Raw genomic sequence first — 26414 nt, 5'->3', positions numbered from 1 at the left:
TTTCAATTATATGATGAATAAATTCTAAAGATCTGATGTAGAACATGATGACTACAGTTAATATACGGTACACTTAAAATCTGCTATGACAAATTTTACATATAGATCTTAAATGTTCTTACTACCAAAAAATAACTCCGTAAGGAAATAGATGTGGTAATTCATCTTACTGTGGTAATCTTCTCACAATATATACTTATTACAAGACATCATGCTATGTACTTTAAAATTATACAATGCTATTTATGAATTTAAATTTATGAATTTATTTATTTAAATTTATACAGTGCTATCAATGAAACTGGGAAAAATTACAAGACTTCTAAAATTAGACATGATTACACAAGTGAGTACCAATGAATCTATGGAAGCAGGGAACTATGTCACATCTGACATGCTTCTATACTAAGTCCAGTTTGCCTATTACATAAGCACAGAATACCACAAACAACTCAAAACCAGAAAGGTAGTATAATTATTATATACCAAATTCTTACTTCAATTTTTAAGTCCCAGAATTCTACTGAAAACCACAATAAAAATATACATTGCTATACAATATGTATATCTTTATGGAGCCACAGTGAATGTAATGTGAACATTACAGTAAATTACATTAAATTACAGTAAATGTGAACAGGAAACCAGGAAGTTGTTGTCCCACTACGTTTTAGGTGAAACATGCATTCAAATGCAGGTATGTAGGAGAAACTCTTAGGGACATCAAGTATTTACTTCCATGAGTGTCTAAAAACTGACTATGTTGGTACTAGTATGTGACCGCAAAAGAACCTTGTAGAAGCAGATCTAGCAATCCACAACAAAATACCCATACTTCTCTTACACCTAAGTTTTCTTAGTATGTATTCTACAATGAAGAGTTTCAAAAAAAAAAAAAAAAATTCAAGTTCTAAGCAGAGAAAAATACTATTATCACCAAGTAAAAATAATGGAAGTAAGCTTTTTGCATAATCTAGGGTTCTTGCCATTAACCTCTAACTTGCAAAAGAGGCCATCTTTAATTAGTATTAGAGAACAAGTAGTCTTTAAATATGCATATCTAAAGGCTATGCACACCAGCATATCTATACATGGATGAGTATTTTCTTTCCAAAAACATAAAAAAGTACCACAAATTATTTAAAGCTGATCCAGAGAGCAGCCTTCTTAGAAAATAAAACTCTCTACATACTTTTTCTCTAAAAAATGAGGGTTGTATATCTGTCATATATATCAGGGTCAATTTTCTAAGAGAATGGTTTGCCTGGAGCTCTGTTATCACAAAGATTCTTTGTAACATTCACAAACTCTAAAAAAATGTTATCACATGTATTATAAAATCTCCTAAACCAAGGAAGGCTTTGGCTGCTTTTGTTCCTTACCTGAAAGTAGCCATTAATCTTAAAAATTACTTTGGGATAGACCATATAAAGTTGGGGCCAGCACCTGTAGTCATTTTGAATGCCCCTCTTCTTCCAGAGACTGTAATTTGAAAGGCCATGATTTAAAAGCTGGAAAAGGCGACACAGATACAATCTCTGCTGATAAAATCAAAGCAGAAGACAATTAGTCTACAAGTCTTAAATTACTAAGGAGTTATTACCAGTCTTAAACTGTGGTGTTTTACAAGCTAATTGCTACAATCAATAAGGACTCATTTATTGTCCAGTTGAAACCTTAGCCATAAAACCTAAAACCTCCCACCTCTTCCTTTTAAGAGATTTCACTGTTCCATATCAACTCTAACTAGACCTAGATATTTGGGCATTCATTAATTATTTATTTGGAAGATACTGTCTACTTCTCTGAACTTCCCATACATCACTAAATGATGCAGCTGGATATGACTGTAACTGGTACTTAACAGTCAACTAGGTTCTTCCCCGGTAGTCCAGTGGTTAAGACACCATGCTTCCAACGTAGGGAGTGTGCATCTGATCCTTGGTCAAGGAACTAAGATCCTACATGCTACACAGTGCAGCCTAAAAGTTAAATTTAAAAGAAGTGTCCTGGGACCCATACTCTACCACTCATTTAAAAATTTGTAAATACTTACTCACTGGTAGGAAATGATGATTTACTCCAGGATCATGTCATCTCTCTGACCAGACGGGCACAAGGACACTATGTCCAAAAAGGTCATCAACTGAAGTAAGCTTGCAAGGAAGGAAGAACCTTCCTATTTCAAATACTTTGATTGAAGAAACAAAATCTAATCCAGTATCAGTTTCCTTCTATAAGATGGCCTTACAAGGCATCACATCCCTACTTTCCTTCAAGTATATACGGCATGGTAAAGTAGAGGGGTCAGTATAAAGTTTATTATGTGATACCAGCCAGTGCACAAAGTCAAAGTTGTTAAGCTAAAACAACTATCATAACCGTTTCACCATAAGACATACAAAGACAAAATTATTTAAATGAGTTGGTTAACAGGATTTACCTCATCCATAATAACTTCAAGACCAGAAAAATCCCAATCTTAACTCTGACCTCTAAAAAACATCAAAAGGCAAAAAATGTACAACAGTACCTCACAGTTTAATTGCTCTATGCATTTATTAGCTAATATTAATGGAGCAGAGGGGACAAAAGCTCACAAACATTTCACACATTTCACAAGCTGCATTGCAGGACAAAAAGTGACTAAGAAGGATCAACAGTATCCTAGGGTCTTGGTGGACGCATTCCTGGGGGAGGTGGACCTTGAAAAGAAAAAGCAAAATTCCATGAGATCATAAAAAAATAGACAAACATAAATATTCAGGGGCCTGGCTAGTACCACTGAGAAAATTATTAATACTCACTCACCTCTTATCCCTGGTGGAGGGGGTCTCATTCCTGGAGGGGGCATGCCTATTGGTGTCCCACGAGTAGGAGGAAGCCCAATTGGTGGGCCCATGGGTGGTCTCATACCAGGTGGAGGAGCCATAATTCCTAGAAAGAAAAATGGCAGGAAAAAAAAAAAGCACATAAATCAGCTAAGATGGTAGCATAAAGCACAAGATAATAGTTAAAGAAATAAGCCAGGTACTAAGTAAAGAGTTGAACACATTTCTCCTTGACCATTGCTACGGCAGATCATCCCAATTCAAGAGTCCATAGTTTTCATTAAAAATCAATGGCCAAAAGTGAAAACATATTCCAAGCTCCTAGTTAGGGAGTTAGGCTGGGCCTTAATTTAGTATCTTCTTAAAGAGTGCTTTTGGTCATCATAATTTTATTTCCCAGATCCACATCTGTATCTAAGAACCACATTCTTTTAGAATTCTTTTTAGAACCAAATTCTCCATTGATTCCTTACCTGGAGGTGGGGTTGCTCGACCAACAGGTGTAGGTGCAGTCCCCCGTCCTGGTGGATACTGAGTTGGAGCTCCAGCAATGCTGGCAGTAGCCGCAACTGCAGCAGCTGCTACAGTGCCTCTTCCCTGTGGGGTCATTACCTGAGAAAGAACGCACAGACAGGCTGTAAATATAAACACTTCCTCACATCATTCAAATACAGAAAAGAAAAGGCTGATCATACACTATTTATTAAACACAAAGTAATTATAGCAATTACGCACTTCTCCCATTTTTCTCATTTAAGGCGCACTATCACCACTATCACACTCTCCTTTAAAATGAACATGTCCGCTTTTAACTTCATCAGCCCTTTGCATTCTCAACTCTGGTTTATCCATCCATATTCCTCTTCGCTCATCAGTGCTGAGTTACTGCTATCATGGTGGCTTCATAATGTATATTTGTACCCCTCTTCCCTCTACAGCATATACTGCTTTACACAGTACAGGATGTTCACTCAGTTTTTTCAGTCTCCTCAGTATCAGATTCCAGGTACTTTCTCTCAATAACACTCCTGGTGCCTCACCTGTTGAGATGGCCCCCCAACCCCTCGGACAGGGCCTGCTAATCCAGCAGGAGCCTGGGGAATTGGAACACCAGCTGGAACGCCTCTGCCAGCTGCCCTGCCAACCCCAGGGCCCCCTGCAGCTCCAGCAAGTGGTACCCGAGCAATGCCAGTCTGAAACAAAAAAATACATATATAGCTTGAAATCAAATTTATGAAAGCTATCTATCAATAATCATTCCTAAATAATTACCTCTTTTCAACATTTTACCATATAACCTATCTCATATGAGGTTCTATATTGAAAATAGCATCAAGAGAAGCATCCTACAGACTAGATGTATACTAGTCAAATTGGGAGCCCATATATTTTTCACTTTTTCACGATCCTATCAAGAGAAAATAAATCAGCACTCCTACCCATAACTAGATTGTAGTCAGCACATAGAATAACTCATTAGAATACGCTTAATCTCCCATTATAGACAAACAAGAACTTATATCAAGTGCCAGGCACATTTTGACAAAGGTATAGTGTACTTTGTCTCTGTTGTACACTCATTTAGCAAATAATTCAAATACTATGATTCCCTCCCACATTAATGTTCTGTCCTGTCCTACATCTTTCTTACATCTTTGGGGGGTGGTCCCTCCACAGTCATGGAAACCAAGTTCTCCCCACGCAACAACACCAGACCCAAAACTCGCTTTTCTTCACGCTCTGGCTGCTTAGCATTCTTTGGCCTATAAATGGGAAGAAAATTTTAGTATGGTAAGTTATGGATCGACTCACTAACATTTTTATAGATAATTACATATCAAGACAGTAATCCATGCCCAGATAGTCATGCTCAGTTACTGAGTTGTGACAAAAACAAAGAAAACTAGACTCGATATATAAAGCTGAGCTCTTTTCCTACTATACACCAAACTTCCAGAATATTCCCTCAATGTTGTACTATAGCAAAACTAATTTCTTCTTTGTGAAACACAGATGCAAATAACATTGCTAGGATTCTTTTAATGGTTGTTGCTATTGTTCAACTGCTAAGTCATGCAGACTCTGTGGCCCCAGGAACTGCAGCACAATACTTTGCTATCTTTCAATGTCTCCTAGAGTTTGTTCAAACTCATGCCCATTGAGTCAGTGATACCATCCAATCATCTCATCCTGTCACACTCTTCTCCTGCCCTCAATCTTTTCCAGCATATGGGTCTTTATTGACAGCAAAACTTGGAATTTTATCTTTTTCCTTCCAGTTTTACTGACATATAACTGACAAACCATACTGTGTTAACTTTAAGGTGTATAGCATAATGACTTATTTCATGAAATAACTACCACAATAATTTTAGTGGACCTCCAACATGTCTTACAGATACCAAAAAAAAAAAAGTTTTTCCTTGAAAACTCTTTTAACAACTTTGATATATAACATACAGCACTGTTAATCTCATTTCTCATGCTGTGCATTACATCCCTTGTACCTAATTACCTTAAAAATGGAAGTTCATAATTTTTAACCACTTTCATCCAATTCACCCCACCATGCCCTGCCTCTGGCAGCCACAAATTTGATCTTGTTTTCTGAGTTTGTTTCTGAAGTATAATTGACCTACAATACTGCATTATTTTCTAATACACTACACAGTAATTCAATTATTTCTATTATAAGGAGATCATTATAAAGTGATCAACACTGGCTAAGACTTTGAAGACAGGCAACATTGAAACTTCAAGTTTTCATGTTAAAATGGGAATTAAATCATTTTTAACTAAATAAATACTAACGACAAGACAACTGAAATAAGAGATGAGAACAGCAACAGGCAATAACAGCCTAATAGCAGACACCTGCTTATTCCTAGACTTACCACATACTATATAACCATGGGAAGCGGCTTCCCAGGTGGTGCTAGTGGTAAAGAACCCATCTGTCAATGCAGGAGACATAAAAGACGTAGGTCTGAGTTCTGGAAGATGGCAACCCACTCCAGTGTTCTTGTCAGGAGAATCTCATGGACAGAGCAGCCTGGCAGGCTACAGTCCATAAGGTGGCAAAGAGTCGGACACAATCAAAGTGACTGAGTATGCATGGATATAATCAGGGGAAATCTTTTTGAAAACTTTTTGAACCTCTGTTAGTCTAATTTCCTCATGTGTCAGCAGCAAAAATCATATATGCATACAGCTTCTACCATATAATATAGATAGTGCCTTATTTAGGTGAAATTATCCCTAAAACTTACTGAAGAATGAGACATAAATTAAGGATACACCTAAAGCACTCTCAATTGTCTTTAGTATTTATCAAAGTTGTAATTTTTAAAAATCGTTTTCAGTAAAAATGTAGATTATTTAAACAAAACCTTAACATTGATCATTAACTTAGCATTCATCATCTAGAATTTCTGAAATGATCCAACTTCATATGCAGGAAGAAAATTAAGAATAAATAAAAACAAAAGGACAAGGAATATGTTATGGATTCTATTAAGATTTGAGAACAGATGTGTATAGCAGGCAGGCAAAGCATCATCACCTTTCTCTTCATACAGAAACTTCTAAGTGAATTGGTCAAATTAAATTTTTGGACAATGTATCATCAACTGTGGGAACAGACGATATCAAGCCAATGGTCAATATAAATTCTACCCCTAGATAAAAGCCTGAAACAAAACCATTTTGAACATCTAGAGATATTACTAGCACTAACCCAAATACTCTGAATGGAAAGTCAATTGAGTATAATGGCTCTGGGATCTCCCAAGTGCCACGCTCTTATTGTTACAGGAAGTTCCTCAAACACAGGTGCAAAGAGGATTGTGTCATAGGTAAGGCACAAGCATATTGAAGTTATTTCTGGAGAAAGAGCATGGATAAACCCCCAAAACAAATAAGCAAGGGAGATTAGAGGCTGATGCCAAATCAACACTGACCACGTGAGTTCAGACAAAACAAGGGGCAGGCAAAGAGGCTGGCTGAACAACTGCTAGACCAGGCCTGAACTATTCTATTCTCATTTCAAGTCCTCAACCATGAAGAGTAATTGTGACTCTTACAATTCCTTCGATCTCAATTTTCTAAATAAATATATATTGTTATTCTGAGAGTAGCATACAGCTTTTTTCCTCAGTTTTAGTTCATAATTGTAGTTTCAAAATTAAAATAAAAAATAAAAATAATGAAACAGTAGTGTGGATACAGTGACTCTAATACTGGGAGATTCATCCAATTCAGAGATGACACCAAGACAGGACTGCCATTTTTCCTGTCTCCTTCAGCAGGTGCCCTAACTACTTACTAACTCCTTCACCCTTAACTGTTCTGCCTCTCCCTCAGGACCCCACTGCCCAAACCCAAAGTGGCCTTACTTGATCTTCCTGAACTCATCACAATCACAGAGGATCAAGTTCATATGCTTGTCAAAAGCCTTAAAGGTGCCAATGAATATACGACCATCTTGCAGGATACATCTCATCCTATAGTCAATGTGCTGCAGCATCTTGCTACTCTTTCCCACAGTCTGGAAGGAGTAAGATATGAGTTAGTCATCACTTTGTCTGCAGCTACTTTCTAACCCTTTCCTGTTTCTTCCCCACTCCTGTACCAATCCAAATTTGGCTGCTTTCTTAACAAAAACATCATGCAGTCAATCTTTTCTTACCTTACCTTTAGGATACTAAGTTTGGACCCAGGACCACTTATACTCCTCTATGGAATGGTCTACTTTTCAGAATCCCTATGCAGTTTTCCACTGCCCTAAATATATGATTTCCCCAATAGATTCCCAAACCCAGTTCTCTCTTTTAGCATACCATCATTCTAATCCCTGTCCTTTCCCAATTCGAATCCCAAACCTCACTCTCCTACAGAGTACGTGATCCTGAGGACTATTTCTTTTCCCACTAGACACCTAGACAATTGGTGGGAAATCTCTATCTCCATCAAAAACTTTTCAGTTTCCGTCAACCCAATGTAAACATAATGTATTATTTTTCAGTTCTCTTTTAAAGGCCTCTATCCTAGTTTACACCTCACCTCTTATATCATTCAGAACTTTCATCAGTGTTTCTCAAACTTTTACTTAATTTTTTGTAAAGGTGCCACTAAGGCCCCTTTTAAAAAGATTTTCATCCCAAGTGACCACTCCACTAAAATTTTAATATGCAGAAATACTATTTCCATACTGTGGCCCTCTGGAAGACCCCAAACCACTGTAAAAATCTAAGATTCTTCTCACTCATCAAAAACTAGTTTTCAGTTCCTTTGGATATCCTTCCCATTAATAATGTATGTTCTTGGTTACCTAAACTTAAACAGAGCCACCAAATGGATTAGGATGCTGTATCTCTCTAGACTGCTTTCCTTTGTACCAATCAAGTCTCAAAGACCTCCATTTTTCTTCTCCACTGATTTCAAGCCTGTTCCTCGGCCGTTGTTTTGCTGGACCATCCATTTTCAAAGTAGACTTTTCAATCTATTGAAATCTGACCTCTTGAGTCCCCCATCTGCAGGTGATCCCTCACCACTGTAAATACGACCAAAAATTCTGTCTTTCTTCACAATGCAAGATCTCTATAACAGGACAACATACAGAGGTTTTCTACAGTTTTTATCTAATGCAATGAGGTATCATCACTATAGATTAATTCCCTATTAAGAACCCTGAAACACCTCACACTCTGGAAATCCAATATATTTAGAGAGTAGCTTTTCTCCCCTCTACCTTAATAAACATCTTACCATGATTGCTGTTCCACCAAATTCAATGTCCACAGGAAAGTTTCAGGATCCTTAAGACCTAAGGGAAGGCTACAGATAAAGGTATGACGCAGGTTCTCTTACAAACAATGCAAGCTGAGGCAGAAGCTTCAAATAGTAGATGGAGCCTGCAGAGGAAAGCATGATCAAGCTGCACCACATCTACCATGGTTTAAAACAGGCAGAAAATCTTGTATGAAAAGTACTATTTGAGATACTCAAAATCACTCTATTTCATTCTTATACCCACCAATTAAACACCATATTTCACTATTTGATGACCTTATCTCCCATTTTTTGCACACCTGTAAGTTACCAATTTGTTGAATGTAATTTTACACAGAAATTCTTAAAAGTTTCAAAAATAAACTTAATTTTCTATTAATATCCCCAAAACATAGTATTCTCTTTTTCCATCCTTATTCTAAGGTGTTTGATTCTCTGGTCACAAATTAATACCAAGTAATCTCAACTTCAACATTTTGGTATTCCTAAGTTTCTCCATTTGAATTCCTCCTGAGTTAGCCCAGATTTTGCTCCTTGGCTAAACCACCTAAATGCTTTAAACCACAATGTTACCTCCCCCCACCCAGCCAAAGTCCCTTCAGAATAATGCTAGGAAATATCTCTTCACTATGAATGTAATATATTATCACGTACCTGCTTAAGATGTCCTTTGTCAAAAGGTCACATACAACTACTGAATGCTTACATGTATGTACAGTCAACTTTCTTAGTAATCAAAGAAACAAACATTAGAATACAATCATTTCCCCCCGATTAACTTAAGAAAATGCTTCTAATAAGTATGAACCAAACCTAGCCAAAACTAGTAAGTGCTCTCAAACTGCTAATTATGTTTAAAAAGCAAACATACACATTATGTTCTTTATGAATGGGAATTTGGTTTTACATAGATGTTCCTGGTGGCTCAGACGGTAAAGTGTCTGCCTGCGATGTGGGAGACCAGGGTTCGATTCCTGGGTCGGGAAGATCCCCTGGAGAAGGAAATGGCAATCCACTACAGCACTCTTGCCTGGAAAATCCCATGACGGAGGAGCCTGATAGGCTACAGTCCATGGGGTCGCAAAGAGTCGGACACGACTGAGCGACTTCACTTTCACTTTGGTTTTACATAAAAGTAACTCAGTATCATAAACAAAATCTAGTTTAATTGTACTTTCAACAATGCAAACATTTCAAGTAAGATTGTTGTCTCCATTGTTTTCAATAGAGAAGATTTACAAACAGTAACCTGGTTAAGTAATTTACAATCATCTATTTTCTTATGTGAAAATAAAATCATTTAAATAGTGGTTAAGATCTATGACATAATAAAAAAAAAGAATGGTGTGTAAAACCATAATAGATTAGAAGAGAGTTTAATGAAGTTATACAAATAGTTCAGTAAGAATGGTAAAATGTAGAGGCAGTATTTCCCTACAATTAGCAAAATTTCATGTCAGTTCATTACATTTTAAAGAGAACTTGGAGGGTATTAGGTTTTCTAAAAAAAAAATAATAAAATGACCATTACTCAGAATCTCTCTCCCAAGCTTTGTTCTCCACATGCAAACTACCATGCATCCTTTGTGCAGCTTTTTCTGTAAGTCAATCCTACCATCAATAAATGTAGTTTTTTCTTTTCCAATCTGGATTCCTTTTATTTCTTTTTCTTCTCAGACTGCTAAGGCTAGGACTTTCAAAACTATGTTGAATGATAATGATAAGAGTGGTAAGAGTGGACTCATCTTATTCCCGACTTTAAAGGAAATGCTTTCAGTTTTTCACCAGTGAGGATAACGTTTGCTCTGAGTTGGTCTTTATTGGCCTTTATTATGTTGAGGTATGTTCCTTCTACGCCTACTCTCTGGTGAGTTTTAATCATAAATGGGTGTTTAATTTCGTAAAAGGCTTTCTCTGCATGTACTGAGATGATCATGTGATTTTTATCTTTCAATTTGTTAATATGGTGAATCATATTGACTAATTTGTGTATACTGAAGAATCCTTGCATCCCTGGATAAAGCCCACTGTTGGATTCAGTTTGCTAGCATTTAGTTGAGGATTTTTTCATCCATGTTCATCATTAATTGGCCTGTAATTTCCTTTTTTATGGCATCTTTGTCTGATTTTGGTAACAGGGTGACATGGTAGGGGACTTAAAATATCCCACTCACACCAATGGACAGATGATCCAGACAGAAAATCAATAAGGAAACACAAGTTTTAACTGATACAATGGATCAGTTAGACCTAATTGAGATCTACAGGGTATTTCCTCCAAAAAAATAGACTTCACTTTTTTCTCAAGTGCACATGGAACATTCTCCAGGATAGATCACATCTGGGCCAGAAATCAAACCCTTGGTAAATTTTTAAAAGTTGAAATCATTTCAAGCATCTTTTCTGATAAGGCTGTAAGATTAGGTATCAACTACATGAAAAGTACTATAAAAAACACAAACCCATGGGGGTTAAACAACAGGCTTCTGAATAACCAACAGATCACTAAAGAAATCAAAAAGGAAATCAAAAAACATCTAGAAACAAATGACAATGAAAGCACAACTCAAAATCTATTGGACGCAATAAAAGCAGTGCTAAGAGGGAAATTTATATACAAGCCTACTTCAAGAAAAAAGAGACATCAAATAAACAACCTAATGTTACACCTAAAGTCAACTAGAAAAAGAATAACAACAACAAAAAAAACTCAAAGCTAGTAGAAGGAAAGAAATCACAAAGATCAGAGAAGAAACAAATGAAAAAGAAATGGAAACTACAGCAAAATTCATTGCAAAGCTGGTTCTGTGAGAAGATAAAACTGATGATCCCATCAAGAACAAAAGGGAGAAGATTCAAGTCAATAAAATGAAAAATGAAAAAGGAGAAGTTACAACAGACAACACAGAAATACAAAGGGTCATAAGAGAATAGTACGAGCAATTACATGCCAATAATATGGACAAGTTGGAAGAAATGGAATCAATTTTTGGAAAAGTATAACCTTCCAAACCCGAACCAAGAAGAAACAGAAAATATGAACAGACCAATCACAAGCATGCAAATTGAAACTGTAATAAAAAATCTTCCAACAAACAAAAGCCCAAGGCCAGATGGCCTCACAGACAAATTCTATCAAAAGTTTAGAGAACACCTATCCTGCTCAAACTCTTCCAGAAAATTGCAGAGGAAGAAAAACTCCCCAAATAAATGTAATTTTAATCCAAATCCACATGAAAGTTTCAGGCCTATAATTTAAATGTTCTGAATTCTGACAGGATTCTCTATAAAAGAGTAGTCTGTAAACTCAGGAAACCTTGGTATATGTTTGAACCACTAGCAATTTCCACTTTTATGATAGTATATCTAAGACGTAAGATCTTCAGCAATCCATGGAGACATTAAGTTAAGTGGTTATCTGAAATAGGGGGTGGAGTTGGGGAATGAATTAAATGGCACAAAGGGATCTTACTCAGGCAACAGAAAACCCTAAAAGGACATGTGGCAATGGCTGTAATGGCAATCAGCTTATAACTGGGCAAATTTTATGATATATAAAACATACACCAATTAAGCTGTTCTTATACAGTAAATTATCTGAACCGTCAAATAATCTTCAAAGTTGCTAAGATTACATTTAATATTGCCACTAGTGCCTCCAAAGAACAAAAGCAGCTGAATGTTCAATAAGACAGTATTCCTGGCCCTTATTCCCAAATGGAGACATGCTACTAGACAATGAGCCACAGACAGTGATTACCAGGGGAAAAAAAGAGGGCTGGATATGGATTTTCAAAATTTCACTTAAAGGAAAGAAATGTAATCACAGAAAGGTTTCTGAAATAAAGATTAACATAATAGGCTTCCCTAGTGGATCAGACAGTAAAGAATCTGCCTGCAATGCAGGAGGCCTGAGTTCGATCCCGGCATCAGGAAGATCCCCTAAGAAGGGAATCGCTACCCATTCCAGTATTCTTGCCTGAAGAATTCCATGGATATAGCAGCCCAGTGGGCAATAGTCCATGAGGTCGCAGAGTCCGACGTGACTGAGTGACTAACACTTTCACTTTTCGGTGGGAATCAGTATCAAATGAGCATTTAAGGTGGAAATTTGTAGTCAGTCACCTCCCCAATGAAATTTTATAATTCAGAGTCAGGGATTTTACCTTCAAGTGCCAAAAGATTTCAGAGTCCAGATTTCCCAATCAAACCCATTTCAAATGTTTTATCCTGCTTGGCATTTCAGTGAACACAGACCAAACCAGGTTCATACAGCTTAGCTATTAAGAGATCAACAAATGCAAACAAAGATTTCCTGGTATAGTAGATCAGAACACAAAAGAAAGCCAGTCAGGCCTATCTATCCATCTAACCTGTTTGAGGTTCCAAACTCCTCCCACAACCACTATGTTATTACCATGTATAGAAATGCATCTGGGGATTTGAGTCATGGACTAAAGCAATGGAGACCTACAGAACTGGGGACATAAATATGTATTATGTATAAAATAATCCATATAAATAGGAGATAACATTTCACTCAGAATAGGGTTTGACTAATTGGAGAGGTTAAGAATGGGCTTCTCTTAAAGAGATGGACTTGAACTTTAGAAAGCTATACCTCATTCTAAATTCAGCATACTCTAATCACGAATCCTTGTGAGAGAAAGGAGATGTATTACTTTGTAGAGTGATCAAATGTTATCTCCACAGCAAAGAAGAACAAAATGCTTTAAGAGGAAAAAAAACAAGAGCAGCAATATTACACTGCACTAAGGAATTAGCAGTTATAATAAATTTCCTGATGAAAGCAGACATAAACAACTAAATGGTCCAGGTGGCCTGACTACATCCTGGGACTCCTCAGAAAGAGGAGTTCTCAAACTTTTGAAAAGGTGGACTTTGAAATGATTAAACTACATAAATATGTAAAGCTTCCTTAAATCAAAAGATCTGATGGTCAGACTTGGCCAATTAACACACAAAAAATGAGAAAGTCACAGAACAATGGTATAGTATTAGTTCCCATTCACCTGATAAAATAGACTCTTCACAGAAAAAAAAAAATGCACAAAATTCTAATGTGAGAAACACAGCTAAGTGGAAACTATTAATCCACAAAGCAATGCCAGTTAAACCAGAGGAAAACAATCTTTCCATTTTGGAAAGTGTTTGTCAAAGGGGAAAAAAGAGACATCAAAGGTGGTACTAAGAAATTATCACTGTAGTAATTATTCTTGAACTTTTGAACTGTGGTGTCGGAGAAGACTCCTGAGAGTTCCCTGGACTGCAAGGAGATCCACCAGTCAATCCTAAAGGAAATCAGTCCTGAATATTCACTGGAAGGACTGACACTGAAGCTGAAACTCCAATACTTTGGCCACCTGATGCGAAGAACTGACTGATTAGAAAAGACCCTCATACTGGGAAAGATTGAAGGCAGAAGGAGAAGGGAAAAACAGAGGATGAGATGGTTGGATGGCATTACTGACTCAATAGTCATGAGTTTGAGTGGACTCCGGAAGTTGGTGATGGACAGGTAAGCCTGGTGTGCTGCAATCCGCGGAGTCGCAAAGAGTCAAAACATGACTGAGTGACTGAACTGACTGAGTTATTCTTGATGGTAAATAATGCTTATGATGTTATTAAAAAGCAACATAACAAAACATTTAAGAACTTACTAATTTTTATACCCTGCATACCCAAACTGAATCCTCATCCTAATAAATTTAAAATACCTAATATACAGTATTTTTAAAATGCAGAATATTCATAATAGCATGGAAAACTAGGGGAAAAAAAAAACACAAGTACAAAGGAAAAGTAAATCATGAAGGGACCATCATTTATTCATTACAAATGATATTGAGGATTATGTAATAAAATGAAGGAACATTAATGATATACATAAGTAGGGTAGTTTAAAAGCATGATTACAACTATGTTTTCAAAAGAAAAGCAAATGGGTAAAATGAAAGAAAAAAAAAAATCCCACTATGGTTGAAACATGGCTATTTAAAATCTGTGGTTTACTTTCCCATTTTTCTTGGCTATCACTCATGCTTTACATTTTTATAATGAAAAAGAAAACATTATCAATTGTTTAAATGTCTTTACCCATTTACATGTATAGCAGACTTTAAGAAGACCCTTATGGCCAAATTCATCTGATTCTCTACTCTGCAATGTTTACTTCATCTACTCTCCTTACAATACCTTTCCCTTTACCACATTCTATAGTACCAACACTCCCCTACTGGCTCCACCTTATGTTTTCATCTTTGAAAGTGGTTCTCTAAGAGACTAGCAGACTTTTTCTTTTAAAGGGAAAGATAATAAATATTGTAGGCCTTGCCTGCCATTCAATCTGTCATGAATACTCCCATCTGCCACTGTACTGTCAATAATATTCACAGGCTGTATGTAAATAAATGGATATGGCTGTGATAACAAAATTTTTATTTATAAAAACAGGCAATAAATGAGTCAGATACTTTACCAACTCTTGCTGTAAAATAATTCTAGTAACTAGTACTATTTAGATGAAACTAGCAATTAAAACTTGGAAAATTACTCTACTTGCAGATCATAATTATGATTTAAATAATACTATACAGGAACTTGCAACAGTATCTAAACTATACTAAAGGGCCAAAGAATTCTTGGTTAAAAAATCAATTATGCACACTTATTCATGTAAAAATGTTCTTATTTTGGGGGACAGCTGAGGACAATTACCAGATTCCACTGTCTGAAATCAATGCTACTGTCTTGCAATCAAGTCCAGGCAATTACTGCAGAATGCTGGGTAAAGAATTTAGTAGGGGAGGATTTTTCCTTTTGAAATGATGGCCATAAACAAGCCTAATTAATTTGAGTTGTGGGGTTATACTCTGAAATAGAAATAAAGAAAATCTAGAAGAAAACTCATCTATAAACTTCTTTCCTCTCTTAGTTTCTGAAAAGCACATATTAAACCCTTTGAATTTAGGTCATTCAAATCTTAAACTTAAGAAAGGAAAAATAATCAAAATTAATTGCAATTTTCTAAAAATCTAAGCAACTAACACAAAAAGACACTGTAAATAAATCTACATAACACTGACAAATCATGGGTTAATAGTTTTCTTACACGTCAGATGATCCAAAAAATGGGTAACAAAATATGAGAAAAGAAAACAAAAAATAACTAGTAAATAAGCCTGGGAAAATATTTAGCTTCTCATCTGCTAATGGATGTGATGTGTATTTCTAATCTAACAGAAATAAATTATATGTAATTGACATAATTAATGCAGATGAAAGTGTACCTGGCACTATACTTTCTCATGGCAATAAAGACTAGTAATTGATAATATAATTTAGAACATGAATCTTCATTTCAAATTCCTTGATTTATTTTTACATCTGCATATCCAAGGAAATGATCCTATCTAATGTTTTCCAAAAAGCAAATTACTGAAGCTTCATTTCAAACTATCAGCAGAAAAAATAAAATTCTCACAGAAAGGAATTATAAAACATATTAGCAGGATATTCAGCAACTATTCATAATGAAATGCTTTTCTTACATTAAGGTGAAAAGCAGTACAAGCTAAATATGAATAAAACTACCTAAAAAGAAAAGACTACATTGTCTAGAAAGTAACTCATGACAAAAGTCTTTCAGGGTGAGAGCATTAAGGTACTGCTTTTACTATTTAAAACTTTCTGCTATGTGTTTATATTTGTATGAAGCCTTTAAAGAAAAGAAATTGAATATATCCCAAATAATTAAATGACCTCCAAACATCCTACCCTTTAATTAGTTGTTTAATCCTGATCATGATTTCATCAGCTATAACCTGTTTTTATTTTTCTCTTGAAATCATCTACCTTGGTGTTCCAATACTGCTTTAACCACCTCTTGGTGTCTCAGCTAAGAATGCCTGTCTCAGTTCTGCCTGGAAATCCACCACAGGTACTTGCTGCTGCTGAGATCGCCTCAGGTACACGTGACACCTAAGACAAGAGCACAAAACACATAAATGAAAAGACATTTGCCTATGTAGTTAACAATGCAAATATGAAAAGACCCTTACATTTAATCCTCAAGGTTCAGAGCATACCATTACATTATGAACAAATTATAAAAGAAGAGACTCTCTGAAAAAACGAAGGTACAAGAACTGATGGATACTTACCCTCTTTGGTGATATTACCAAGGAACTTAAAAAAAGGAAAAAAAGAGCTCTTTTGGTTTAAAATGCCCTATAAAAGAACCAAGAGTATAATAACCATTTCTAATCTGGAAACAACTCTTTAACCCCTAGGGAGGTAGGGTATTGGTTAAGGTATTTCCAATGAGACATTTTAAGATAGTTATTTATGCTGACAAGAAATTACTAACTGAAACAAAGAACTTCCAAGCTACTTAGGCTCTCAGACTATGTAAATCTACCATCCTTTAGTTATCAGGGAATTCTGGAAAAATACTCAACATATTCCTACCTATGAATAGGACTCTATCTGGCTGTGAATCTGATCCTGAGGATAAGAGATACAGGAAATTACACAGGTTGCTGGCTAACAAGACAAGCATAAATAAATCACCAGCCAACAAACTGCCCTCATTGTAAGTATGTGCTTGTATACTAAGTCACTTTAGTTGTGTCTAACTTTTTGTGACCCTGTGGACCTTAGCCCGCCAGGCTCCTCTCTTCATGGGATTCTCCAGGCGAGAATACTGGAGAGGGTTGCCGTGTCCTCCTCCAAGGGATCTTCCCAGGGATGGAACCCATTTCTCTTACTTCCTGCACTAGCAGGCAGTTGATAAGTACATATGTATGAAAATAGTCAGTAACAGCTAGAATTGAAAATGGGACTGTGATAAATGGTTTTCCACTATTTCTATACTTTTAAAATAAGATTTTTAACTGCAGTTCACGGGGTCACAAAGAGTGGGACATGACTAAGCAACTGAACAACAACATAAAGAATTAGCCTGGACTTTGTCCATGGTTCCTAGAAGGTAATCTCTAATCCTTTGAGTTTAACAAGTGATAGGAGTGTCTTTGTTATTCCTGGTGGGCCTCAGGGATCACACCAGAGTTAAAGCTAACTAGATGGCTCAGGTTAAAAGCTGGGCTTAGAGAACAGAATATTTATACTGCTTACCTGTTTCTATAATCCACCTATTATCAAAGTGGACAAAGGTGGTTGGGGAAATTATATTATTTTTCCAATGCAAAATTACCCTCAGATTCTAGTTCAGCACCTCCTAGTATTTATACGTAACATATACAACAGACATCAGGAAAATGAAGTTGTCTCTTCTTCAAAAGCAATGAAGTATTTCCATAGGTATGGACAAATGAGTGAAACCTAAAGCAGGCTTTTAGAAGATTACCATATGACCACCTATTATACTGATGATTCACACTAATGTTACACTGGATAAAGGCTCTAATAAAATATAACAAATGTAACAGAACCTTCACTCACTAACAAAGATCCTCTCCCAAGAAATCTCCTCCACCCATATCTCTGCCGCAATCTCTAATTTACCTCAAGTTATTTCTAGAGATTCTGGAGAGGAAAAAAATGGCATTACCATGTAAAAGAAAACAGGCAAATGCCTATCATAAATTATATAAAATATTCACTCAAAGTATTCCTTTTCAAAGTTTAATAAAGGAAAGAATAACGAAGTCTGAAGAATAAATAAAACACATGGAAAAATGGAGAAATCTTTTTGCCTTGCCAATAATTTTAAATATGCAAAATACTGAAATTTCCCCACATATTAAACGAGCAAATAACAAAAATAAGATACAAAATGCTACCCATGTTGTATAATAATTTCTGTAAAAAACTTCATATTTGAAGAAGTGAAATAAAATACAAATAAATATTAATAACAGTTGACCCTTAAACAAAAGTCTGAATTGTGTGGGTCTACTTATATGTGTTTTTTCCCCCAATAAATATATTGGGGATTTGTTTTTTTTTTTTTGGAAATTTTTGACATTTTGAAAAACTTTACAGACAAACCAGAGCCTAGAAACATCAAAAAAAGAAAGGTATGTCATGAACACGTAAAATGTATATAGACATACATTTAACATAAAAATGTTGTTCAGTCAACTGTCTATATTATCAGTAACGCTTCTAGTCAACAAGAGGCCATTTACAGTTCAATTTGGGGGGACTCAAAAGATATATGGGGATTTTTGCCTATGTGGGGGACTGCAACCCAACTCCCTCATTATTCAAAAGACAACTGTAATATTAATTTTCAGATTGACTGCTCCTTTATTCACTGCAAAAACTAAGAAATGCAAACAACCTAAATATCCATTAGTAAGATAATGATAATGTTATTATAGAACACCTGACATGGAAAGACTCCCAAGGCATATTGTTACAGAATAAATCTTCTGTATATAAACAAACATGCCTAGACACACAAACACACACACACTCCATATGTGTATACATGAATGCATATTAAAAGGTCTGAAATGATAAGAGATCAAACTACGTGAGGATTTATCTCTGGGGAGAATGGACAGGGAGGGGAATGGACTAGTGATATTTGATACTGTGTTATCTCAAAATTACATGTTTTATAAGAAAATTATATTCCTGTATTAGTAACAGCAATACAATTTGAAAAGTAACAGCTTTAGGAAAGAAAAACAATTTTACCACTGATAACTATCAAGATTTGTCGTAATAACAAAGTGCACAAGACCCAATGTAGATTCAGTATGTATCATGTCATTGTTATTGTTTTAGCTGCTAAGTTGTGACTCTTTAGAAATATTAATATAGTTTTAATTGAAATGCTCCTTCTAGAAACACATTCATATCCTAAATTGAGAAAAATGTATACATTTTAAATTCACTAACTAAAAAATTCTAAAGACTGCAGAGCAAACATGAATACATAAATTTACATCTCTTCAAAGCACAGAACATTTGGCAAGCACAACAGAAGTGTAACAAATAATAAAGCAGAAACAACTTTAATATAAGTATGCTGAAGGAGGTAGAACTTTATGAACATACCATGTTACCTACACATTAGCAAAAGTCAAGTTAGGACAACATGGTTATGGATGATTTAATTGTTTTTTTACTGTATCAATATAACATGCACAAGCTTCTTTCATTAATTAAATTCATTTAAATTCCCTGTGGCAGCATACTTTGTTCCACTTTGAAAATGCCCTAAATTGGTTCTCAGGGCCTGACTGTACTCACTCCTGGTTGCTCAGTGAGGCTGTCCTTCTACGTTTGACTTGGACTTCCACCTCTGGTACGTGCTGTTCTGTAGTCCGTCTCAAGTGTAAACGGTCCCTGAGGTAGAAAGGGGATTTGTTTTATAGACCTCATCAATTTCTGAAATAACCACTTACTTAAAGATTATACATGTATCTAGTAAAATGGAATTTTTAAACTCCATCTAATCTAATTAAAGCAAGGTATGGTGATATATACCAATTACAAATCAATACAACTGACAAAGGTAGAATTAAATATTAGAAGATCTTTATCCATCAATGGTCAGAATCTAGCCCAAAACTACTTTATCCCTTTAGATTCCCCTTGACAGCAGAAAACGTCAAAGTAAAAATATCAAAAAATTAAGCAAAACTGTGTATTTCTACATATACTCACATATACAGATATAACACTATATATTTAGATATATTTACACAAAAATAAATGTACATACATCTGAAAAAGTGGCAACATTGATTCCAAAAATGATTTGAAAAATATTTTATTATGATAGATCCTCTGTATAGTGGAATAAAGTATAAAATTTAAATTACGAAATGTCTAAGCAATCTCTTGTGTGAATGCTTCCTTCTTAGAATTTGAGAAACAAGAAATTTTAAAAATGCTTAAAGAAAAAAAAAAACATAGCCACTGACAGTATAATCCGCAGAATAGCTCACAAAATGGCTGCTCAAAGGATCTGAACAGGAAATCTGTTCAGCACTTGGGTCACAGACTACAAACTACAGGAACTGAAATTTTAAAATGTCCAACTCAAAACAGAGATAAGGAAAGGCATTTTACACAAGTCATGCAATGTAGTATTTCACAGGCAGATTTCAAAGGACACATTCCAAAAGACAATTTCCTGAACCCATGCTATTTTAGGTTTCATATTAGATTACGCAAAATAAACAAAAGAGTTTAACAATAACCCCGGATTTGCTTCAAAAACTTTAATGTTCTAATCAAGCAGTAGGAAAGATCATTAAAAAAAAAAAACCTTTGCTAATCTCCTTGATTTTTGGACCTTTGATTAGGTAATGCTTTCTTAGATTATGACACCTAAAGTACCTAACAGAAACAGAAATCCATAGGATTTCACCAAAAGTGAAAAATCTTTGATTCAAAAGACACTTAGAAAAACAATTAGAAGCATGGGAGAAAATATATGCAAATTATACATGGGATTAAAGTCTTTTATCCAGAATATATATAGTATTAATATTAGTCGCTCAGTCGTGTCCAACTTTTTGCGACCCCATGGACTACATGTAGCCCGCCAGGCTCCTCTGTCCATGGGATTCTCTAGGCAAAAATACTGGAGTGGGCTGCCATTTCCTCCTCCAGATATAAAGAACTCTAATTTAGAAAGAGATAAAGATCTCTTACAACTCAATAATATAGTAACAAAACTCAATTTTAAAATGAGTAAAGGGGGCTTCCCTGATGGCTCAGTGGTAAAGAATCCACCTGCCAAAGCAGAAGACACAAGTTCCATACTTGGTATGGGAAGATCCCACATACAGACCATGAAGCTGCTAAATCCCTACACCACAACTTTTGAGCCTGTGCTTTAGAGCTCAGGAACAGAAAAAACTGAAGCCCACATGCCCTAGTGCTGGCCTGCACAAGAGAAGACACAGAAGAGAAGACCTTGCACTCCAACTTAAAGAGAATAGCCCCAGCTCACCACAACTAGAGAAAAGCCTGTGCAACAACGAAGACCCAGCACAGCTATGAAATAAATAAATTACAAAAAATAAAATGAATAAAGGATTCAAACAGATTGCTTTCCAAAAGCATAAAAATTTCCCTTAACAGAAGAAAAGACGCTCAATATGAGGGTCGTTAGGAAAACACAAATCAAAACCACAAACACCACTTTACACCACAGGAGTAGGATGTGGAGAAACTGGAGAAATGAAAAATGACACAACTCTGGCATTTCTTAAAAATGTTGAGCATATTAACATGTGACCCAGTATTTCCACTCCAAGCTTGGAGTGAAACAAAAACTCAAACTTGAACATGAAAGTTCCTAGCAGTGTTAGTTGTAATAGCCAAAAATAGAAATAACCCAAAGTATAAATGATGAATGCATAAACAAAATACGGTGTGGTACGGTATATATCCATACAATGGAATGTCATTCAGTCACAAAAAAGGATGAAATACTGATACATAAGATGGTAGTTTCAAACATATTTACTAATACATTAATACAGTAAAAGGAATTATAAACCTCTGCTTTACTGTAGACTTCTGCTTTGTCATAGACCACCCATTATGATTAATCAAAGCTTAACTGAGAGTACCCCATTATCCATCCCACCCCTCAGAAAAAATCTTCAGTTCCTTTATGTAACCTGAAGGTCTGTGTTCAATTGAGAAAACAATCAGTATATAAAGGTATCTTTTTCATTTTCAAAGATTTTTAAAGCTACTTGCTAAATCAGTGATGAGCAGCTTTATTTTGAACTTTGTTCTAAATACACATATGTACATTTGTAATGTCCCTAACTGCATTTCCAACCCAGAAGCCAACATTTCAGAAAATTCAGCATTTAAGGAGAAAAAAAAATGCTACATGTACACAATGGTAATTTTTCACTCCAAAATCCCTTTCATTAAAAAATTAATACTAATCTGGAAATATGGGCTTCTCAGATGGCTCCACGGTAAAGAAGCCACCTGCCAAACAGGAGACTCCAGTTCAATCCCTGAGAAGATCCCCAGGAGAAGAAAATGGCAACCCACTCCAGTATTCTTGCCTAATAAATCCCATGGACAGAGGAGCCTGGCTATCATCCATGGAGTCCCAAAAAAGTCAAGACACGAGTTAGCAACTAAAACAACAACAAATTTGAAAATATACCGAAAAAGCCAAAGATGATGAGATATGACAGGGTTTTTTCCTAATAGTCTATCAAATATTCAGGATTCCTTACACGCCCCTCCCCCCAAAAGTAATAACTCAATGACTAAAATCTCAAGAATGAGAAATAAAAATTAAAAAACACAAAGATAATGTGAGGTAATCCCAGGGTGTGATCTCCCCACTAATATGTAAATCAGTGTCTCCAAAAACAAAACCTTTAGAATCAAAGAGAATTCTGAGCCAGCCAGCACCCAGGAACCAGAAAATAAAACTTCTTTGCCCACTCGTACTAGCGAAGGATGATGCCTTAACCATCAACAACTCATGTTCAAAGTACCTTGCCTTAGAAAGCAACACACAGTCCTTGCTCTAAACTTCAGACAGGGCTCATATTCCTTTCCCATTCTCAAAAAGCTGTGGTACTATGCCAAATATTCACAAGGCAGGACAGAGACCTTCAAACTTCAGGTCTTTCCACAGGGTCCGCCATATTGAGGTCCTAAGTCAGAGGGCAAGACTACAAAATGGCGGACCAGGATGATGCACTCTCATCTCGCAAAGGGCCAAATGATCAGATGTTCATATTTGAAGCAGTATCTTCCTACAAGCAGAAAAAGAAAATGCAAATCATAAGTATCACAAAATACCAGAGTCCTATTTTTCGAGCTACTAGAAAATAATTCCAGAACAAAGCTTCCAAAGCTTAATTTACATTTCCCTTAATTACATTCTAATGGGGCACACAAGCAGGCGTACTGTTTGTGATAAATGAGTATAAAAGGCAAGCACATCAAAATTCTGCAAGGAAAACCCTTAAAAATGTCCCCCCAAATCAAAGTATGGGAATAGTAATACAATAACCATAGTATTTTCTTAATTACCCCTTCTCAGCGAATATTCATAGCAGCTCCAACTTCAAAAATAATGGAACAAAAATAATAATTAAAAAATCAAGAGGAAGGGGATATGTACACACATAGCTGAACACATTAGCAACTGTGAAGTTGCTGTACAGCAGAAACTAACACAATATCGTAAAGCAAATATATTCCAAATTTTTTAAAAAGTCCAATTAAGGGCAACAATTCACTAATCCCAGATACACCCAGGACTCACATTCTACATTTTTCTCTGCTGTTCTCCTTGAACAAACAATTCATAGACCTCAGTTCCCAAGAGTCCTAGAGAAGTCTTGATCCCCTGATTTAAGGATATTATAAAGGTAACATCACCAATGGATTATCTAGCAATCAAGAAATAGGACAGACAGGTCAGGGAAATGTAGCTATAGAATTATGTAATCTGGGAAACTGAAATCAGAGATTAAAGGGATGAGAGTTGTCTAAAAGGCTAACTTAATCCACTTAATACAGCAAACAATTAAGACTGCTCACAGTACCACCTAAGGCAAATGAACAAAACTGAAAAAGCTCCTGCACCAGTGATGGAGGCTGTCTTTTAAGTAGAGTAGTGAATCCCAGAATGCACTCACCTCTCTTGGCCTCCAAGCCCGCACCTCTCCCTTAAAAAGGTAAGAGAAGGCCAGGGGCACAGTGCAGCTGCCCTGACATTTCAGGCAGGCACAGGATGGAAAAATCGTGCAACTCTCTGGCCTACCTGCTCCATTCTACCATGGCACTGCAGGGAAGAGGTGACTTATAAGGCAGAGGCTGCCCAAACCTGTGCCCTTCCTCCCCTAAGCCCACTCCAGCAGAGCAGGGAAGAGACAGGGACAGGGGACGTAGATGTAGAGGGTAGCGGGCCACCCCACACAGCGGAAGCTGCACAAATCCCCTCCCCCAGTGCACAGCAGAGGTGGTGTCATCACTGACGCGCCTGCGCACCCCGAGCCCACACCTTCCCTACTGCAGCACCAGGGTTTGGCAGCCTCCCCTCCCCCCCCCCCCCCGCCCCCCCCACTCCGCCTCTCCCGCTTTGCGCACGGCTCTCCGGAGGGCGCGGCCGACTCCCCGCCTGCAGGCCGCAGGACCGCCCCTCCCACACTGCGGCACCATGGGGAGGGCCGCGCCCCCACTCCGCGCCTGCGCAGAGCCGCACAGCTGCGGTGGCCGCCATCTTCACAGAGCCGCACAAAGGTTGTGATGCCACACCGACCCCCACACTCCTGAGCTGGCCTTCGAAACTCTCGTTCCAAACGCAGGGAAAATGCATGCGAACAATAAACTCCTCTGGCTGTCACATCCCAGAACCTGGCAGGTCCCATGCATTAGATGGGCTGTGAATACCACATCCCTCCTCTTACACCAAGCTCACAAATGGGAGATATCTAAAGGCATCAAGTATATAATGACCAGACATTTTTGCAGCCACCCCTTCAATTTAGGGACAGAGTAGTTTTGCTGCACTATTCAAACTCTAAGACCACTGCCGGTGACGAGAACACTGAACAGTTCTCTCTTTTCTTCAAACAGATGGCCTCCTCCACCCGCATGCCCCCACCCACTCACCTCTTGCGGCCATGTCGCACGACTTCTTTGTCATGCCCCCACCATTGCCGGCACCCCACCACCCCCACATACCGAGGCCACAGAGGGACCCCACCACGCTCCCTCTGCCCCCTACACCCCCCACGGGCAGCGCGGTCTCTCGGCCGCCCCCTCAATAAGCCGCCACCATGGCCACCGCGACCACTCCGTCGCCCCTTCCTCATCAATGCCGCGGGGACCACCACAACCACTCCCTCCCGCTGCTGCCACACATCAGCACCTCCGTAGACACGGCAGCTGTGGACGCCGCTAACCGCGCCCTCCCCCGACTGTTGCATCGTGGCCAGCCGCGGTCGCGGCCTCAACCACCGGAACAAAGAATCAGAGAATCTTAGGGGGTGCAACATGACGGTGCAGATACCCCCAAGACCTGACAAAACACGGTCGGGAGAGTCAGTCCAACCCCAAGCCTCCAGAAGTTGTTCCGTCCGGCTACCGAACAAAGAACTTGAGAGCCCAGATCCCCAGTAAATACCGAAATACTTCTAGTTCTGGAAGCTCAGGATGATTAAAAAAAAAAAAAATGTTGCCCACCACACGGCTGACCTGGCCCGCTCCATCGCGCCGCTGGCCGCTCCTCAGAACACAACGTCACGCATCTCCGGCTGGCAGACCACGCTGCGCTGCTCCACCGCCACGGCACCACTCCGCAGACTCCGCCTGAGCATGCGCGGCAAGCCGCCCCGCTCCTGGCGACCAGACTCTGCCGCGCCTGCGCAGTCTGTTTGCCGCAGTGGCGAGGCGCTGCGGCACTGCTGGTGACGCGCGCTCTCTCAGGCAGGGAAACCGGGGATGGTGTCTACCCCACCCCGGTGGTCAAAGTCCTACGGCCTTTGGGGTCGGGGAGCGCTAGGGACCACCGTGAGCCAGCAGTTAATGGCTCTTAGAATTGCACCAAATGTTAACAGTTGTACTTCAACCCAGAGTGGTACCTCCCAGTGGAGTGGGAATTGGGTATTTCCTTTTTGTTAACATTCAAAAGTCTGTACCTTATTCAGGTTTCCTCAGGCTTTCCACTGGTGACCTTATCCTGTTGCAGGGTAACACAGATATTATGTTACATTTATATGTTTTATATACACATATAAAGCAAGTCATGATTTCGTTAAACTTCTTTACTGTGACATTTTAGGTTTT

At 37.6% G+C, this 26414-nt stretch overlaps 2 protein-coding genes across 4 annotated transcripts; both read right to left on the bottom strand.

The window, feature by feature from the left end:
- Positions 1-2534: 2534 nt before the first annotated feature.
- On the bottom strand, positions 2535-8743 carry SNRPN (small nuclear ribonucleoprotein polypeptide N). Its single transcript, XM_027522063.1, has 7 exons — positions 8598-8743; positions 7226-7377; positions 4483-4594; positions 3872-4024; positions 3305-3443; positions 2812-2937; positions 2535-2705 (listed from the first exon to the last, which is right to left on the bottom strand). The coding sequence occupies exons 1-7, from the start codon at positions 8598-8600 to the stop codon at positions 2668-2670; spliced, it is 723 nt and encodes a 240-aa protein (XP_027377864.1). The 5' UTR covers positions 8601-8743; the 3' UTR covers positions 2535-2667.
- Positions 2541-25969, bottom strand: SNURF (SNRPN upstream reading frame). 3 transcript variants are annotated; one of them, XR_003507571.1, is made up of 8 exons: positions 25824-25923; positions 19869-19964; positions 16497-16622; positions 4483-4594; positions 3872-4024; positions 3305-3443; positions 2812-2937; positions 2541-2705 (listed from the first exon to the last, which is right to left on the bottom strand). XR_003507571.1 is itself a non-coding variant. In XM_027522064.1 (3 exons), exons 1-3 carry the CDS (start codon positions 25835-25837, stop codon positions 16517-16519), a joined length of 216 nt encoding a protein of 71 aa, XP_027377865.1. In that variant the 5' UTR covers positions 25838-25969; the 3' UTR covers positions 14446-16516. The 3 variants fall into 3 exon arrangements, 1 of the variants encoding a protein (XP_027377865.1); XR_003507572.1 differs by lacking the exons at positions 2541-2705; positions 2812-2937; positions 3305-3443; positions 3872-4024 and adding exons at positions 7226-7377; positions 8598-8743 and having other exon boundaries at positions 4530-4594; XM_027522064.1 differs by lacking the exons at positions 2541-2705; positions 2812-2937; positions 3305-3443; positions 3872-4024; positions 4483-4594 and having other exon boundaries at positions 14446-16622; positions 25824-25969.
- Between the last annotated feature and the right edge of the window lie 445 nt (positions 25970-26414).

This window comes from Bos indicus x Bos taurus, chromosome 21, assembly GCF_003369695.1.
Source record: "Bos indicus x Bos taurus breed Angus x Brahman F1 hybrid chromosome 21, Bos_hybrid_MaternalHap_v2.0, whole genome shotgun sequence".
Taxonomy (NCBI): domain Eukaryota; kingdom Metazoa; phylum Chordata; class Mammalia; order Artiodactyla; family Bovidae; genus Bos; species Bos indicus x Bos taurus.
This window is presented reverse-complemented; position numbering and strand designations above follow the sequence as displayed.

Bases quoted from the DNA above. Each gene is read 5' to 3' on its own strand.
- SNRPN (XM_027522063.1), bottom strand. The intron at 4,595-7,225 runs GTAAGGCCACTT...TCCCATTTATAG, and splicing joins GATGAGTTCAGGAAGATCAA to GCCAAAGAATGCTAAGCAGC. The intron at 2,706-2,811 runs GTGAGTGAGTAT...TTTCTTTTCAAG, and splicing joins CCCTCCACCAGGGATAAGAG to GTCCACCTCCCCCAGGAATG.
- SNURF (XM_027522064.1), bottom strand. The intron at 16,623-19,868 runs GTGAGTACAGTC...CTCTTGTCTTAG, and splicing joins GCCTCACTGAGCAACCAGGA to GTGTCACGTGTACCTGAGGC.